At 61.5% G+C, this 12823-nt stretch overlaps 6 protein-coding genes across 6 annotated transcripts in view; 4 read left to right on the top strand and 2 right to left on the bottom strand.

Annotated features, from left to right (window-relative positions):
• Nucleotides 1–504: 504 nt before the first annotated feature.
• SPRG_11413 (hypothetical protein) lies at nucleotides 505–1566 on the top strand (the record flags this gene model as incomplete). Its single annotated transcript, XM_012350414.1, has 4 exons — nucleotides 505–828; nucleotides 879–1232; nucleotides 1287–1394; nucleotides 1438–1566. 4 exons carry the CDS (start codon nucleotides 505–507, stop codon nucleotides 1564–1566), a joined length of 915 nt encoding a protein of 304 aa, XP_012205804.1.
• A 968-nt stretch (nucleotides 1567–2534) lies between these two features.
• Nucleotides 2535–4885, top strand: SPRG_11412 (hypothetical protein). The gene has a single exon (XM_012350413.1). The coding sequence runs from the start codon at nucleotides 2646–2648 to the stop codon at nucleotides 4818–4820; it is 2175 nt and encodes a 724-aa protein (XP_012205803.1). The 5' UTR covers nucleotides 2535–2645; the 3' UTR covers nucleotides 4821–4885.
• A 324-nt stretch (nucleotides 4886–5209) lies between these two features.
• Nucleotides 5210–9234, bottom strand: SPRG_11411 (hypothetical protein). Its single transcript, XM_012350412.1, has 8 exons — nucleotides 9164–9234; nucleotides 8992–9120; nucleotides 8875–8948; nucleotides 8772–8828; nucleotides 8560–8720; nucleotides 8442–8489; nucleotides 8018–8237; nucleotides 5210–7962 (listed from the first exon to the last, which is right to left on the bottom strand). The coding sequence occupies exons 1-8, from the start codon at nucleotides 9177–9179 to the stop codon at nucleotides 5236–5238; spliced, it is 3432 nt and encodes a 1143-aa protein (XP_012205802.1). The 5' UTR covers nucleotides 9180–9234; the 3' UTR covers nucleotides 5210–5235.
• A 479-nt stretch (nucleotides 9235–9713) lies between these two features.
• Nucleotides 9714–11306, top strand: SPRG_11410 (hypothetical protein; the record flags this gene model as incomplete). Its single annotated transcript, XM_012350411.1, has 5 exons — nucleotides 9714–9847; nucleotides 9894–9999; nucleotides 10042–10635; nucleotides 10697–10912; nucleotides 10969–11306. 5 exons carry the CDS (start codon nucleotides 9714–9716, stop codon nucleotides 11233–11235), a joined length of 1317 nt encoding a protein of 438 aa, XP_012205801.1. The 3' UTR covers nucleotides 11236–11306.
• Nucleotides 11307–11367: 61 nt separating this feature from the next.
• Nucleotides 11368–12473, top strand: SPRG_11409 (hypothetical protein; the record flags this gene model as incomplete). Its single annotated transcript, XM_012350410.1, has 5 exons — nucleotides 11368–11802; nucleotides 11852–12018; nucleotides 12061–12211; nucleotides 12257–12321; nucleotides 12371–12473. 5 exons carry the CDS (start codon nucleotides 11368–11370, stop codon nucleotides 12471–12473), a joined length of 921 nt encoding a protein of 306 aa, XP_012205800.1.
• Nucleotides 12474–12615: 142 nt separating this feature from the next.
• The window catches only part of SPRG_21026 (hypothetical protein), a gene marked incomplete at both ends in the record, with an annotated part of 2298 nt that continues 2090 nt past the window's right edge, over nucleotides 12616–12823 (bottom strand). The window contains one exon of the mRNA XM_012350455.1: nucleotides 12616–12816. Coding sequence (XP_012205845.1) covers nucleotides 12616–12816 — 201 coding nt within the window. The remainder of the gene's footprint in view (nucleotides 12817–12823) is intronic.

Below are 12823 nucleotides of genomic sequence, written 5' to 3'. Positions count from 1 at the left end.
GGACTTGATTTAGGCAGACGGAGGCAGGAGCGCGATCCGCGGGACGAGGTGACGTCGTGGCCACTCATGTTGGGCGAGGAGCTGGAGAAGACGACGAAGAGCAGGCTGCGCGGGCTCTTGTACGAGGCTGTGGTGCAAGTGCAGTTGAGCGACGCGTGCCGCCTTGACGGCAATCGTCCATGGACTTGGCAGCGGTAGGTCGGCGCGAAAGACGCGATCGTTCCGGACTCGCCAGACGTTGAACCAGACGCAGGCGCGGATCACGGGCCAGAGGTATCGGAACGCGGCTTGGTGCATGCTGGACGCCGTCTTGGGCGTCGAGTAGAGGTAGCCGGAGAACGAGCGTCAGATCGTCCCCTTCCCAAACCAGATCTTATCGGTGTGCTTATGTTTTTTTATTTTCCACACCGTGTACGCAAATTCCACCTCATTGTTGACACGCGAATTGGCGGCTATTTTTAGATCTGCGCCGGCGCCATTTAACCGGTTGACACAATTCTTGCCATGAACCAAACGAGCGACGAGGAGGGCGGCGTGCCCCACTACATGCTCCCCAACTTCTCGTCGATATTGCCCGAGTATGCCAACGCCGAGGCCGAGCACATCAGGAGCGCCTTCTCGACGGGCAACTACCACTCGCTGCTCAAAATGCCAGCCCGGCTCGGCCCCAACAGCGTCAACATGGCGCGGCAAGAGGCCATGGATGAGAACCGCCACACGGCCGTCGCGCTCAAGGCTCCGCCCAAGATCGTGACGAAAAACGGCCTCTTCAACCAGTTTGAGTACACGCCGTCGCGCTTCAACCTAAGCGACGAGCTCCACCGCGCGGTACAAGACAACGCAACACTTTCATTTTCCAGCTTGACAGAATCGTATAGGAACGCCTCGAGTCGGAGGCCAAGCGATTCCAGATTGGCGGCAAGGACTTTGTGTGCAGCAGCAACGCCAAGAAGCTCAAGCACGAAGACGGTTTTGAAGACAAGAATTTTGTGTATCCGCACATGGACGTCTACTACGACGACGCCCACGATATCGCGGTGCGCGAGCGCTGGATTGAGAAGCAGAAGATCTTGTACCACGACTTTGTACCGAGCGGCGCGGCCAAGCCAATGGGCGACGCGCCGACCAAGAAGCTGCTGCCCGACATCATCAAGGAGCTTCACGAAGCGATTGCCAACGACTGGGAAGACTGCACGGTCGTCGTGGCGCCGACCGACGACGGCAACATCGCGGTACAACACTTTCTGTTGCAACCCACTAGGACAACGAGGCACCTATTGTCGTAGATCCAGTTTGATTTGGACACGGTCGGCGGCCTCGAGCATGCACTCACGGCGTACATGAACGTCTTCGCGAATACCCACCGTCTCATGGCCAAGTTCCAGCTGCACAAGGTACCGAACGAAGCGCCGACGACTGTGCAATGAAAGCAAGTAGGTCGTTGAGGACTGGAACGTCAAGCCCGGCGACAACGGCCTCTACTTTGTCGTGCGCCCGCCGTGGATACGCAACCCGCACGCGCCCATGTTTACGTCGCTTACCACCGCCGCCGACGCCAAGGAATAAGTTCTGCATCGCATCATCGTTCGTGCGATCGGTGCATACCGTCATTTCGGTCTCTCGTAAGCATAAACAACCTGTATATATATACGTGCTCGAGCTCTGCTACCTGTATTTTCTGGGAATGAGAACGTGCGGCAAATCGCCTCTTTGCCGCAAGATGATGCCCTCGTCTTTAAAATCGGGGCGAATCCCTCGTACGCATGCACCTAGGTAGGACGATGACGAGGCTGGCACTCGGCGACATTGGAATCGAGGTAGAGCGGAAGTTGAATCAAGAGCCCTTGCACGGAAACCACAATCCGCCGCCTTTCGAGCGTCGAGTACTATTTGGCACTGCGTGCACTGTACCTTGATCCAGCGCGTGCCTGCGTAGGACTTGGACATGCGTACCAAGAAGCAAGGGCCCATGTAATACCTGCACGACGAGGGTTGCTGTGCAATTGCCATCAACAAACCATGCCTGTCTGGAATTTGCTTATCTATACTACCCAGATAGCATGCACAACCACTTGCATCACGAAGCGGTTGTCGGATGTGGCGCACAGCGGACGCGTGGCACGGTGCGAGTGGCGGTACAGTACATTGTGGCGGCGACTGCGTTGTTGGAATCATCCAACGCACGCTTCGGCGGCCTTCGCATGCGGCGGCGGTTGTTACACGAGCCTTTTACCGCACGCCGCACAGAAGCGACAGCAGCACTTATGCGTTGCTACTCGATACAGTGCAGGCAAGGAGCTCCGCACCAACCGTTCGGTGCTACGAGGCGACGTCAACCACGGTACAACGTTAGCGCCTTCACAGCCCCGCGCATTAAACAGTACTCGAAGGCGCCTGTCCGACTTGGCTCTTGGTCCCTTTGGGGCTGATATCCGAATTTCAACTTGAAATTCGGATTTTCGGGGCATAGAAACCGGTTTTCGACGTCCAATTCGGCATGGGTGCATTTAAGGATGCAAAAAAGCGCTCGCCCATTTCGCGACTGCAGTCAACTGGTACACTGTACGACATTGGCCGTTGACCAACGTGACTGCACCGACGACAGCACCTTCTTCTGCTACTGCTGCTCCAGTGTAGTACTACCCATGAGCCAGCGCAGCGAGGACAAGCACCTTCTCGGGTGGGCACGTAGCCTCTGGAAGACAGGCAAGGCACGCAAGACAGGCGGTGTGACGCAAGACGCCGCCGTCAACTCGATGGCGCACCCACTTCGCCGCTGCGAGCCGACGCCGACATCTGCCGCGCGCCACGTGACGGTGCGCACGGCCACGCGGCGGCCACTGAGCAACCTCACGAGCACCAGCGACGACCGTGGCGCTGCGAACCGGAGCACGTGGCCATGGGCGTTCCTCGACAACGTCGAGACGTCGTCGCGCATGCAGCTGGTCGAGCGTGGTCAAGACGCGCTGCGTCTCCTCCAGCGCGAGTGCTCATCGCGCCCATCGTTTGAAGCGCGGCGAAATCCGACCGACCGGGACGAGTCCGTGCTCGCCGTGCACGAGCCGTCGCGGCTTGTCGCGACATACAACCAGCGCACGCAGCTGTACACGGTGACCTCGAGCTTGGACGTCGCGGCCAAGCTCAGCGAAGTGCAGGACCTCGTCGCCGGCAACAACGGCGACATGCTCTTGTACCGCATCTTTGGCGACGACCTCCAGCGGCTCGAGCTCGCGCGGCTCGTCTACACGGACAACGACCTCAATTGCAGCGTGCGCAAGGCCTGGTTCCGCGAGCGCGGCCTCGGGCGCAACCTCAAGGAGCTCTTCTTCCTCGACCACATGGAGCCGCTCTCGGCCACGTCGTTCGGCCGCATCTGCAAATCGGTCGACAGCGGGAGCCACCCGACCAAGCTCAACGCGACCACGGTCCTGCCGCGGTACACCCACTGCCTCTTTGGCCTGCATTTGGAAGCGACGTCGCCCAAGTCGGTGCGGCTCGTCTTCTACGCCGAGCACTGCGTGTACCCGCCGCAGCTCGCGTCGTCGTCCGACGTCCGGTCGCGCCTCGAGAGCATGGGCGAAAACATCCTCGTGATCCAGCAAACGCTGCTTCGAAAGCGGCTCGGCTCCCGGCAGCTGCATCTCGAGCGCCGACCCGACGCGCCGCTGACGCTCGACGCTGCTTGCCGCGTCTGCACCAAGGCCTTTCACTTTTTCCGCCGACCGCTCATCTGCAGCGTCTGCCTCGCGGCGACCTGCCACGAGTGCACGGCGATGGAGGACGTCGAGAGTCCGAACGGGCTCGAGTTTCGCGTCCCGATCTGCTGCGTCTGCGTCGACGCGGTGCAGCACGACGTGGCAAGCACCGTGGCACCCGCGCGCGAGACGCTACTGGACGACGACGGCAACTGGAGCGAGAGCAGCTGGGGCGTCTCGATCGTGCAGGCACCTACCTCGTCGCGCTTTGAGCCCAAGGCGGACGCGGCGTGCACCCAGTGCATGCAAGCGCGGGGGCAATTGCATGCGTGCGGCGTCTGCAGCCAGCTCTTTTGCCGGGCCTGCGTGTCGCCCCAAGCGGTCACGACGCGGCGAGGGAGCCTCTCGACGTTTGACCTCCTCGTCTGCGGCGGCTGCAACCACCCATCACGGCGGAAACCCGTGGACGAGTACCCATGGGACACGAACACGTACATCTCGTACGACGAGGTGTCGCCGCTCTCGTCGCCGACGTCGTCGTTCCTCGCGTCGTCGTCGCACCAGCCGTCGTCGATCGTGCTCGAGAGCGACGCGCGAACGAGTCTCCAGAGCAGCGCGATCGAGGCACTTCGGGAGAGCGCCTGCCTCGACATGGGCTCGACACCGTACCACGATGCGCTCTGCGCCCAAGCCCTCGATGAGCTCGAGGTTGCCCACGCCGCCGTGTGCCTCATCTACAAGGAGGCGTTCATGCTCAAAGGCGTCGCCGGCACCGGGTACATTCCGACCACGATTCCATCGCGCTGTGAGCTCAACCTCGCCACGCTCCAGTCGCTCGACGAGCCGACCATCGTACCAGACGCGTCCGTGGACGTCCGCTTTAAAGACTCGCCCCGTGTCCTCGGAAAAGAGTCGATTCGATTCTTTGTGGGCATGCCGATTGTGACGCTCGAAGGCATTTTGCTGGGTACCGTCACGATCGCTGACACGGCGCCACGCCTGCGCTTCCACGCCCAACACATTCAAGCCATGTACAAGTTTGCACAAGCCGTCGTCGACCTTGTCGAGTACCGGCACCGGACGTCGACCGCGCTCTCGAAAAGCAGCACCGAGTCGGACCCGTAGGCCCGTGTAACAACAACCCATGTAGTCTAGTCGTCTTGTAGCATACTACGTTCTATGTTGGCCAACGGCGGTCGGCTCTCCTTGTTGGTGTGGTGCAGCGTGGTCGTTGCGTTCTCTGTCGCGCGGGGTAGGGGTTCGTGGTGGTGACGTGCTGCTGGTTATGATTCTAGTACATTGGTCCCGTCCTCCGTGAATTTATTTACACGAGCCCAATGGCGAGCAACCGCTATGACCTCGTAGGTAGGAGCATCTCGAGATGGCAAACGACTGCCCACGGGCTCGACGTCGACGGGGTTAGGGTTTCATTGTCTCGTGCATTTCCTCCATCTCTGGACCATCGTAAGCACTTGAACAAGCCAACAAGAGACACATATACACGTATACATAGAGACGTCGATTGGCACGGAGCATCCAACTACATGGTCTGGACGCGGTGGACGATGAGCGCGGCGGTGGACTCGGCAAACCAGATCATGGCTTGGTGCTGCTTGGAGGAAATACGCACACGGGCGTGTGTGTCGGCGACGGCGACGGTGCCGAGGAGCACACCTGAAGGTGACACGAGCGGGAGGCCGTAGTAAAAGCGGATGCGCTCGTCGCCGAGCACGCGCGGCGAGTGCGCGAACCGCGGGTCCATCTCGGCGTCCGGTAGCATCAGCGGCACTTGGCAGCTGTGGCTCGATAGAATACAGTCCCGCGGGATCTGTGTCGGCGCGTCGGCATCCGATCGGTCGCCGGACGCCGCGCCTTTGAGCACAAAGTCGCCCTTATAAATCAACACGACGAACCCGTACGCGCAGTCCATGCGGGTCGCGATCGTGTGGCACATGCTATCGAGTGCGTCGTTGGACGCCATGTCGAGGAACGCGACGACACGCAAGGTCTCTGCTTCGATCGCATCTTGCGCGTCATTGGTTGCAGTCGACCGCGCGTCCCGGGGCAAAACGTTCGTGCTTGGCGCCGTCGACCGGACGCTTGGCACAGCGTTCTCGTTGCTCTGGACACTGCTCGATGCGACTTGTTTCTTGGTCGACGGCGTGTCGTGGAGGAGGAGGCGGGCGTTCGAGACGGCGCCGAGCGAGACGACGTGCTTGGGCGAGGCTTGCTTTGGCTTGGGCTTGGGTAGCGCGAGGAGCGACTCGGTGTGGAAGGCGACACCGTTGAGCACGATCGGAGACGTCGCGGCGAGCGGGTGCCCCTCCTCGTCGTCGTCGTCGTCGTCGGCGCGGTGCAAGGTCGTGTTCATGACGCTCGCGTTGTCTTCGGACGCGTTGCTGCCTTCGGCGTGCATCGGCAATGCAAACGTGTAGCCATCCGCCGTGGTGTTGTCGAACCCGTTCTCGTCGACGCTAAAGCTCGACCGGAGCTCCGACTGCTCGCTGAGACGGTGCGGCTCGTGCTGGAAGCGCGGCTCGTTGGTGCTGCTGTGCCGCGAGTACCGTGCTTCGTTCGCACGGTCCGTCGAGAGCCGCCCCGCACTGCCTCCTTGGACGGTTGGTGCATTCGGATTCGGATTCGGATTCGAGTTGGGATTCGGATTCGGATTCGGGTTGGCCACGAGGTGCTTGACGGCATACGACGCCGTGTCGATAAAGTCGGACGCGGTAAAGTTGTTATTGTTGGCCGTCGTCGTCTCGGCCGGTGGCTTTTCGTAGACGGATATCCGGTCGCGCTTGTGCGACGGCGGGCCAGTCACCGCTTGCGTCGTCGACGCGAGGCACTGGAGGCAGAGCCACGCCTCGAACGCGATGCCATGCCGGTTCGTGTACTGCTGGATGCGGCAGCAGTGGGCGCAGCACGACTGTCGACAGAGCCGGCACGTGGTCGCCGACGTCGTCGTCGGTTGCCGGCAGAGGCTGCACGGGTCCGTCTCGGGCACGATCGGCAGCGGCATCATGCTGCTTTTCGGGTGCTCGTCGTCGTCGTCGTCGTGATCGGCGTCATAGTACCCGACCGAGTGGCGGTTCGCCGACGACCGGGACACACGGTGGTGCGACGAGAGGTGCGAGCTCATGGACGCGCGCGTGCTCTGCGTGCGTGCTTGCCGCGTCGTCTTGCAGAGGCGGCAGATGCACACCTCGTAACTGGCACCGCCGGCCATCGCGATCGGCTCGAATTTGAAGCAGTCGGAGCACACGGGCAGCGCGCAGTACTTGCAGTACGTGCGCTTCCGAAAGAGCGAAAACGACTTGTGGCACACGTGGCACCACTTCTTGGCGTCCATCTTGTCGTCGGTCGTCCACGGCAAGGCCGACTCGATGTGCTGGCGTTCGCAGATGCGCTTGACGAGGTGCACGGACGCCGCGAGCTTCTCGAGCAGGTGCTTGGTGTCCTTCCACGACTGCTTTTGCTGGACGCTAATGCAATAGTCGCCGTAAAAGCTAATGCGGAGCCGGTCGCCGCGCCCGAGCCGCTCGACGTGGTAGCCAAAGAGCACGTGCTTGTAGCGCTCCATCGCGCTCATCGGCCCGCTCTCGTTGTCGATCGTCTTGAAGACGCGCGTGACCGCGCGTTCGTTCGGTTGGATGTGCATAAAGTCCATGTACAATAGCTCTTTCGACACCTTCTTGAAAAAGTGCGTCTCGCGCAGCTCGGCGGTCGCGATCGCCGCCACGTGGTTGAACGTGTTGCCGTCGTCCATGGCATCTGTCGACGTGCCCGCCTCGGACAGCGGCGGCTTCTCGTGCACGTAGCCGTCGGGCGACACCGCGAGCGCGCGCAGCGTCGCGGTCCCGACGAGGTGGCCGCGGAAGACGCGCGCGAGGAAGCTCGCATAGTCGTCGCCGTGCTTGCCGACGAGCACGTCAAGCACTTGGGGCATCGACCCGGCCATCTCGACCATCGCGTTGACGCTAAAGAGATTGCGGCTGCTGTCTTTCTTGGCGAAGACCTTCTCGTCGAGCGAGCCCGCGTGCTCGAGCGAATTCCGCGCCTTGCACTCATGCGCGACATGGTGGACGAGCGACGCGCCGCGCCGGAGGAGCACCTCGTGCGGCATGTCCGCGCGGTAGTCGCGGAACGTCCACGGCCATTTCGTGCGCGACGCGACGCCCGGGCCGCTCTCGCGCGCAGCGCTGCCGACGATGTCGAGGACGTCGCTGTACTTGAGCGGCATGTGAAAACTGGTCGTCGCAAAAACAGCCTCGCAGTCACGGCTCATTGGCCACCTGGCACGGCGTGAGTCACGCTGCCACCACCTTGCCGTTGGTCGTCGCCCCGCCGAAGGAGACAGGCGGCGCATCGACGCAGGCCGCGTGGATCGCTGCCCTTGGCCAGAAGTACCCAGACGCGCCGCGGTACACATGCGGCTCGTCGACGGGTAGCGGGTTGGCGGTCCGTGGGTGCGACGACGCCAACGACGGCGCGCCGGCAACGATGGGCCGACGGAGGATGGGCCAGCGACGGATCGACCGACGGCTAGGATTACGGTGCAACATCATAGTACTCGTCGCTGCAGGAGTAGCCATGCTACCGTTCTCTGGAGATGGCAGCGACGCAAGACCGGATGGATTTTTTTAAAGCATTCAAGAAAACGATACGACGACGACGACGACGACGACGGGTCGGAGGCCTGGCGGCGATCGTTGATCGGGTACAGGAAGCGCGTTGGTGGGTCTTTACCGCTGCGGCGGCGGCGCCATGCCCACAACGGGACGGACGTTGTCCATGCTAGAGACAGAGCATGATTCGTCGCAGTCCCGTTATGCACGATGAGAGGACCACCCTCACGGGTACGTACGCAATCGAAATCTTGAAGTTCATGCCCTTTGGCACCTCAAACTTGGTCGGGTGCTCCAAGCTGTGCTTGGCCCAGTTGGGCATCGCGGTTGCGGGTCGGCGCCGCGGAGGCCGGCCACCGCGACGCACGGGCGGTTCGGGTGCCTGGGCCACGCCACGTCGCTGCGCATGACGTGGTATGAGGTACTATGCACGTAGGAATGTATGGCATACCTCGTTGACAGCGGATCGCCGCTTTTGCTTGGCGTGGGCCTGCGCGAGCTGCTGCTTCTAGCGCAGGATATCAGACCACCCGAAAGAAGATATGGCGGCGTACCTTGACCGGCGGGATCGTCTTGGCCTTGACAGACTCGCGCGCCTTCTTCTTCTTCTTGGACGCAATCAGATCGTCTATGCAGGCGACTGAGCGGCAGCGCGAGACGTCCGATGGTACCCAGAGACATGGTGAGCGGGTCGGCGCCCGCTGTCGGCGACAACGGGGCGTTGGCTCTCGACGGCGAGACCTTAGCTTTCGACGGCGCGGGCCGGCCCTTCGCTGGCTGGCGCGACTTGATGAGATCATCTACGTGGCGGCGTGAGCGAGCGACAGCGGCGGCGGACCGCACCGAGGGACATGTCCATCGCTCCACGTGGTGTCTTTGGCACGGAATATAGAACGCTCGCAACCCAGGGTATTTTGCCCGATCTTCGGTATACATAGGTCCAGTACAATGTTTTAAACAGACCTTTCACCAAAGCAACACGCAGTGGTGCCACGCCAAGTTCCCTTGTGCCACGCTGTCGCCACGCTCGCTGTCCGAAGGAGCCACTGCCATGCTATCACCTCGTCAAGTGCAACGCTGGACGCGAGCAGATCCGGCCTTTGGCTCCATCCCTAGCACCAAAGAAACACGACAATTAAAAGAATGCTGAGAGAGCCGTGCACGTCGTGTGTCCAGGCGCCTCTCGGGCTCTGCAACGGCGGCTCGAGGCAGCTCTCCAACTAGCGTTGTCCGGCTGCGAGACACCGGCCATGGCGTCGCTGGCCAAATTGTTTTAAACCTGTTTGGTATAACCTCTGAAAAAGCAACTATCGGCGTATCGAGTTTGACAGTATTGAAAACCATTGGAAACGACACGCGCAGAATTTCCCCCGTCGATACGACCACGTGCAGCATGAAGAAGAGCGTCTTCCTTGCCTTCGCCGAGGACTCGGACGATGACACGGCCATTAGCCAGCACTACAGCGCCAACGCAGACAAGGCCGCCAAGCAGACCAAGCAGAAGGAGAAGCAGAAGGCCAAGAAGCAGTACGCACGCCATGCGCGCGATGCGTCATAGCTCATGCTCGCGTAGAGAAGAGCTCACGCTCAAGAGCTTGGCCATGTGCGCGACGTCCAAGAAGTCCAAGAAGAAAAAGAAAGGTGCGTCGGCGACGGCCACGCTTGCAGACGACGACGAGGTATGCTCGCCATAGACGAAGCCATGCGTGACCGTGTTGCAGCTAGCGGCGCCCGAGCCAGAGCCAGTTGTAGAGACGCCGGCGCCGCCGCCCATGTCGTTTGCCGACAAGCTCCGCGAAGCCCAAACCAAGCCAAAGGCCCCGGTTGTCGCCGAGCCCAAGCCGCGCGCCGTTGTTGTTGAACTCAAGCCCAAGCCGGTGGTCGTTGAACTCAAACCCAAGCCGGTGGTCGTGGAACTAAAGCCAAAGGTCGTGTCGCAGCCGCCGCCCGAAGCAAAGCCCAAGCCAGTAGCGCAGCCGCCTGCGACCAAGGCCAAGCCCGCGGTGCAGCCCAAGGCCAAGCCGGCTGCTGCACCTGTCGTTGCCAAGCCTGCGCCGGTTGCGATCCCCGAGCCCAAGTCCAAACCGGCTCCGCTAGCAACGCCCGCTGCCCCGACGCCTGCTGTTGTCAAGCCGACGCCGACATCGGCTGTCAAGCCTGCCCAAGCGCCGGTTGCCAAGCCGGCGCCGGTGGTCGAACAAAAGCCCATCAAGCAGCCCGTGGCCGAGCCAAAGCCCAAGCCATCCCCCGTAGTCGAACAACCCAAGCAGAAACCCGTGGCCCCTGTAGCGGAGCCCAAGCCCAAGGCGCAGACGGTATGTCGCCACGTTTCCATATCTCCGCCTGAACCATAATGGCTCAAATATGGCTCGTTAGGTCGCGTCGCCGGCGCCCATCGTGCCACCCCCCACGCCTGTTGCGATCCAGCAGCGTACCTCGCCGCGCCACGAGCATCCGGCAGCTGTGCGTCCGTCGAGCGGCTCGGCCACGCCACCGCCGTCCTTGTCGCCGCCGTCGCTGCACAGCCCCAAAATCAACTTGAACGCAGTGTCCTACCACCCGAAACACATAACCGTCTTCATTCCTGGCCAGGTACGACGCTCCATCCCCACATATCCTTGTCTCATCATCGACGACTGCACGCGTAGGCAGAAACCGTGCTGGACGTGGACGAAGTCATGTCCCGCGCGCAGTACTTCAAGCAGACAGCCGAGTCGCTCATGGCTGTCAACCGCAACGGCGAAATGGAGAACGCGCAGCTCCGGGACCACTTGTCGCGGTCGCTCCTCCGAATGGAGCAGCTCGAGCACGAGAATCGCCTCCTGCAGCAGCTCAACATGACGCTCCAGACGGAGCTCGCGACGCTCCATGGCCACCTCAAGCCGCAACTCAGCATGCGTCCGCCCGGGCTCTGAGCCGCTTTTCGCTAGGCACTTTGGCACGTCCTTAGTTATTTAGATTTAGAACCTAACGAACCCACGGCCCTAGTTTTCGACGTGTGGTGTGTTCAAAACAGCACACGTGTTTAAAACACAGTAGTGGCGTGGATGCAGCGGTGGCTGCTGGCGCTGAGCCTGGCGATGGTCCGTGGCCGCAACAACATGTACTGCGGGCAGCGCGAGTGCTACGACCTGCTCGGCGTCGAGCGGACCGCGTCGGCGACCGACATCCGCAAGCAGTACCGAGCGCTGTCGCTCTCGGTGCACCCGGACAAGAACCCAAGCGTCGACGCAGCCGCTGCGTTCCAAGCGCTCGCGACTGCGTACGAGGTGCTCACCGACGCATCCAAGCGCGCCGCCTACGACCACTACCTCGACCACCCGCAAGACTACGCGTACAACTATGGCATGTACGTCCAGTACGCGTACGCGCCGCAGTCGGACGCCCGCGTCATCGTGCTGGCGTTCGTGCTCTTCCTATCGCTGTGCCAGTACCTCGCCCAAGTCCAGCGCCACAAGCAAGCGGTCGCGTACTTTCGCCAGGTACTCGTCGCGGCCTCGTACTCGATCCGATTGATGATGTACGTATTAGTCGGACACGGTCAAGCGCCAGGCCATGGCCCTGCAAGCCGAGCGCAACGCTGGCCTCAAGCGCGCCAAGGACAAGAAGGCCAAAGACGCGGCCAAGGCCGAGCTCGAGGCCATCACCGACGAGCTCATGGCGTCCACCGAGATCTCGGGCGGCTATGAAAAGCCTGCGTAGATCGCTGCATCGACCGCGTCCACTCATTACGTCAATAGGCTGCGCAAGCTGCTGCTCATTCGGCTCGTGCTCCTGCCCTACTCGCTCACACTCTACGTCGTGTGGCGAGTCCGGTGGTGGTACAACTACGCGTACCTGCGCCGGCCGTACGCGCCAGAGGCGGCGCTGTACTTGACGTGCAAGGCCTTGGTAATGGATCGTCCAGGGGCTCACCTTAAAGAATCTCTCTTCTAGGACATCACCGAGGACTATTTCCACAGTGAACAATTTCCCCACAACCGAGACGACGTGCTGGCTCGGTGCGTGCACAATATTGTCCATTCGCCTCCTTGATCATCTCGACCGCAGGCAACTCTGGGAACCACACCACCTCGCGACCTTCCAGAAGGAGCTCGAGGACGACTGGAAGCTTTTGCGCCAGCGGAAGAAGGCCGGCGACGAGTCCTCCTAGCACTTCACCGCACGCAAGACACCCCATAATCAGCAGCGTGGCGGGTGGACGATGATGATAGAGTCGTATCAAGGTAGCAATGTATCAAGGTAGCAATGTATCAAGGGAGTCATGCATCGAGAGAAATACAGAGGACCACGCATTACGTGAGGGACGTGCCCGTGACGCAGCCAAGCTTTGGGTGGTGGGGCGCGAAAAAGTAGGCCTTGCGCGCGAGGACGCGGCGCAGCATCGGCTCGAAGAACGACAGCGCGTACTTGTCTGCGTCCGGATCGAACGCCGCCTGGTCGTACTTGTGGCAAAAGTCGACGGTCGCGGCAAACTGCGGGTGGTCCGCAAACTGCTGGCGC

This window comes from Saprolegnia parasitica (genome assembly GCF_000151545.1).
Source record: "Saprolegnia parasitica CBS 223.65 unplaced genomic scaffold supercont2.65, whole genome shotgun sequence".
Classification (NCBI taxonomy): domain Eukaryota; phylum Oomycota; class Saprolegniomycetes; order Saprolegniales; family Saprolegniaceae; genus Saprolegnia; species Saprolegnia parasitica.
Note: the sequence above shows the minus strand (reverse complement) of the source record. Positions and strands in the feature narration are given on the sequence as shown.

Excerpts from the sequence above, each read along its gene's own strand:
- SPRG_11412 (XM_012350413.1), top strand. The coding sequence starts at position 2,646 with ATGAGCCAGCGCAGCGAGGACAAGCACCTTCTCGGGTGGGCACGTAGC.
- SPRG_11411 (XM_012350412.1), bottom strand. Across the intron at positions 8,238-8,441 it reads ATGGCGCCGCCGCCGCAGCG|CCGTCGGTCGATCCGTCGCT; the intron begins GTAAAGACCCAC and ends CCGTAATCCTAG. Across the intron at positions 7,963-8,017 it reads GGGCGACGACCAACGGCAAG|GCTGTTTTTGCGACGACCAG; the intron begins GTGGTGGCAGCG and ends CGTGACTGCGAG.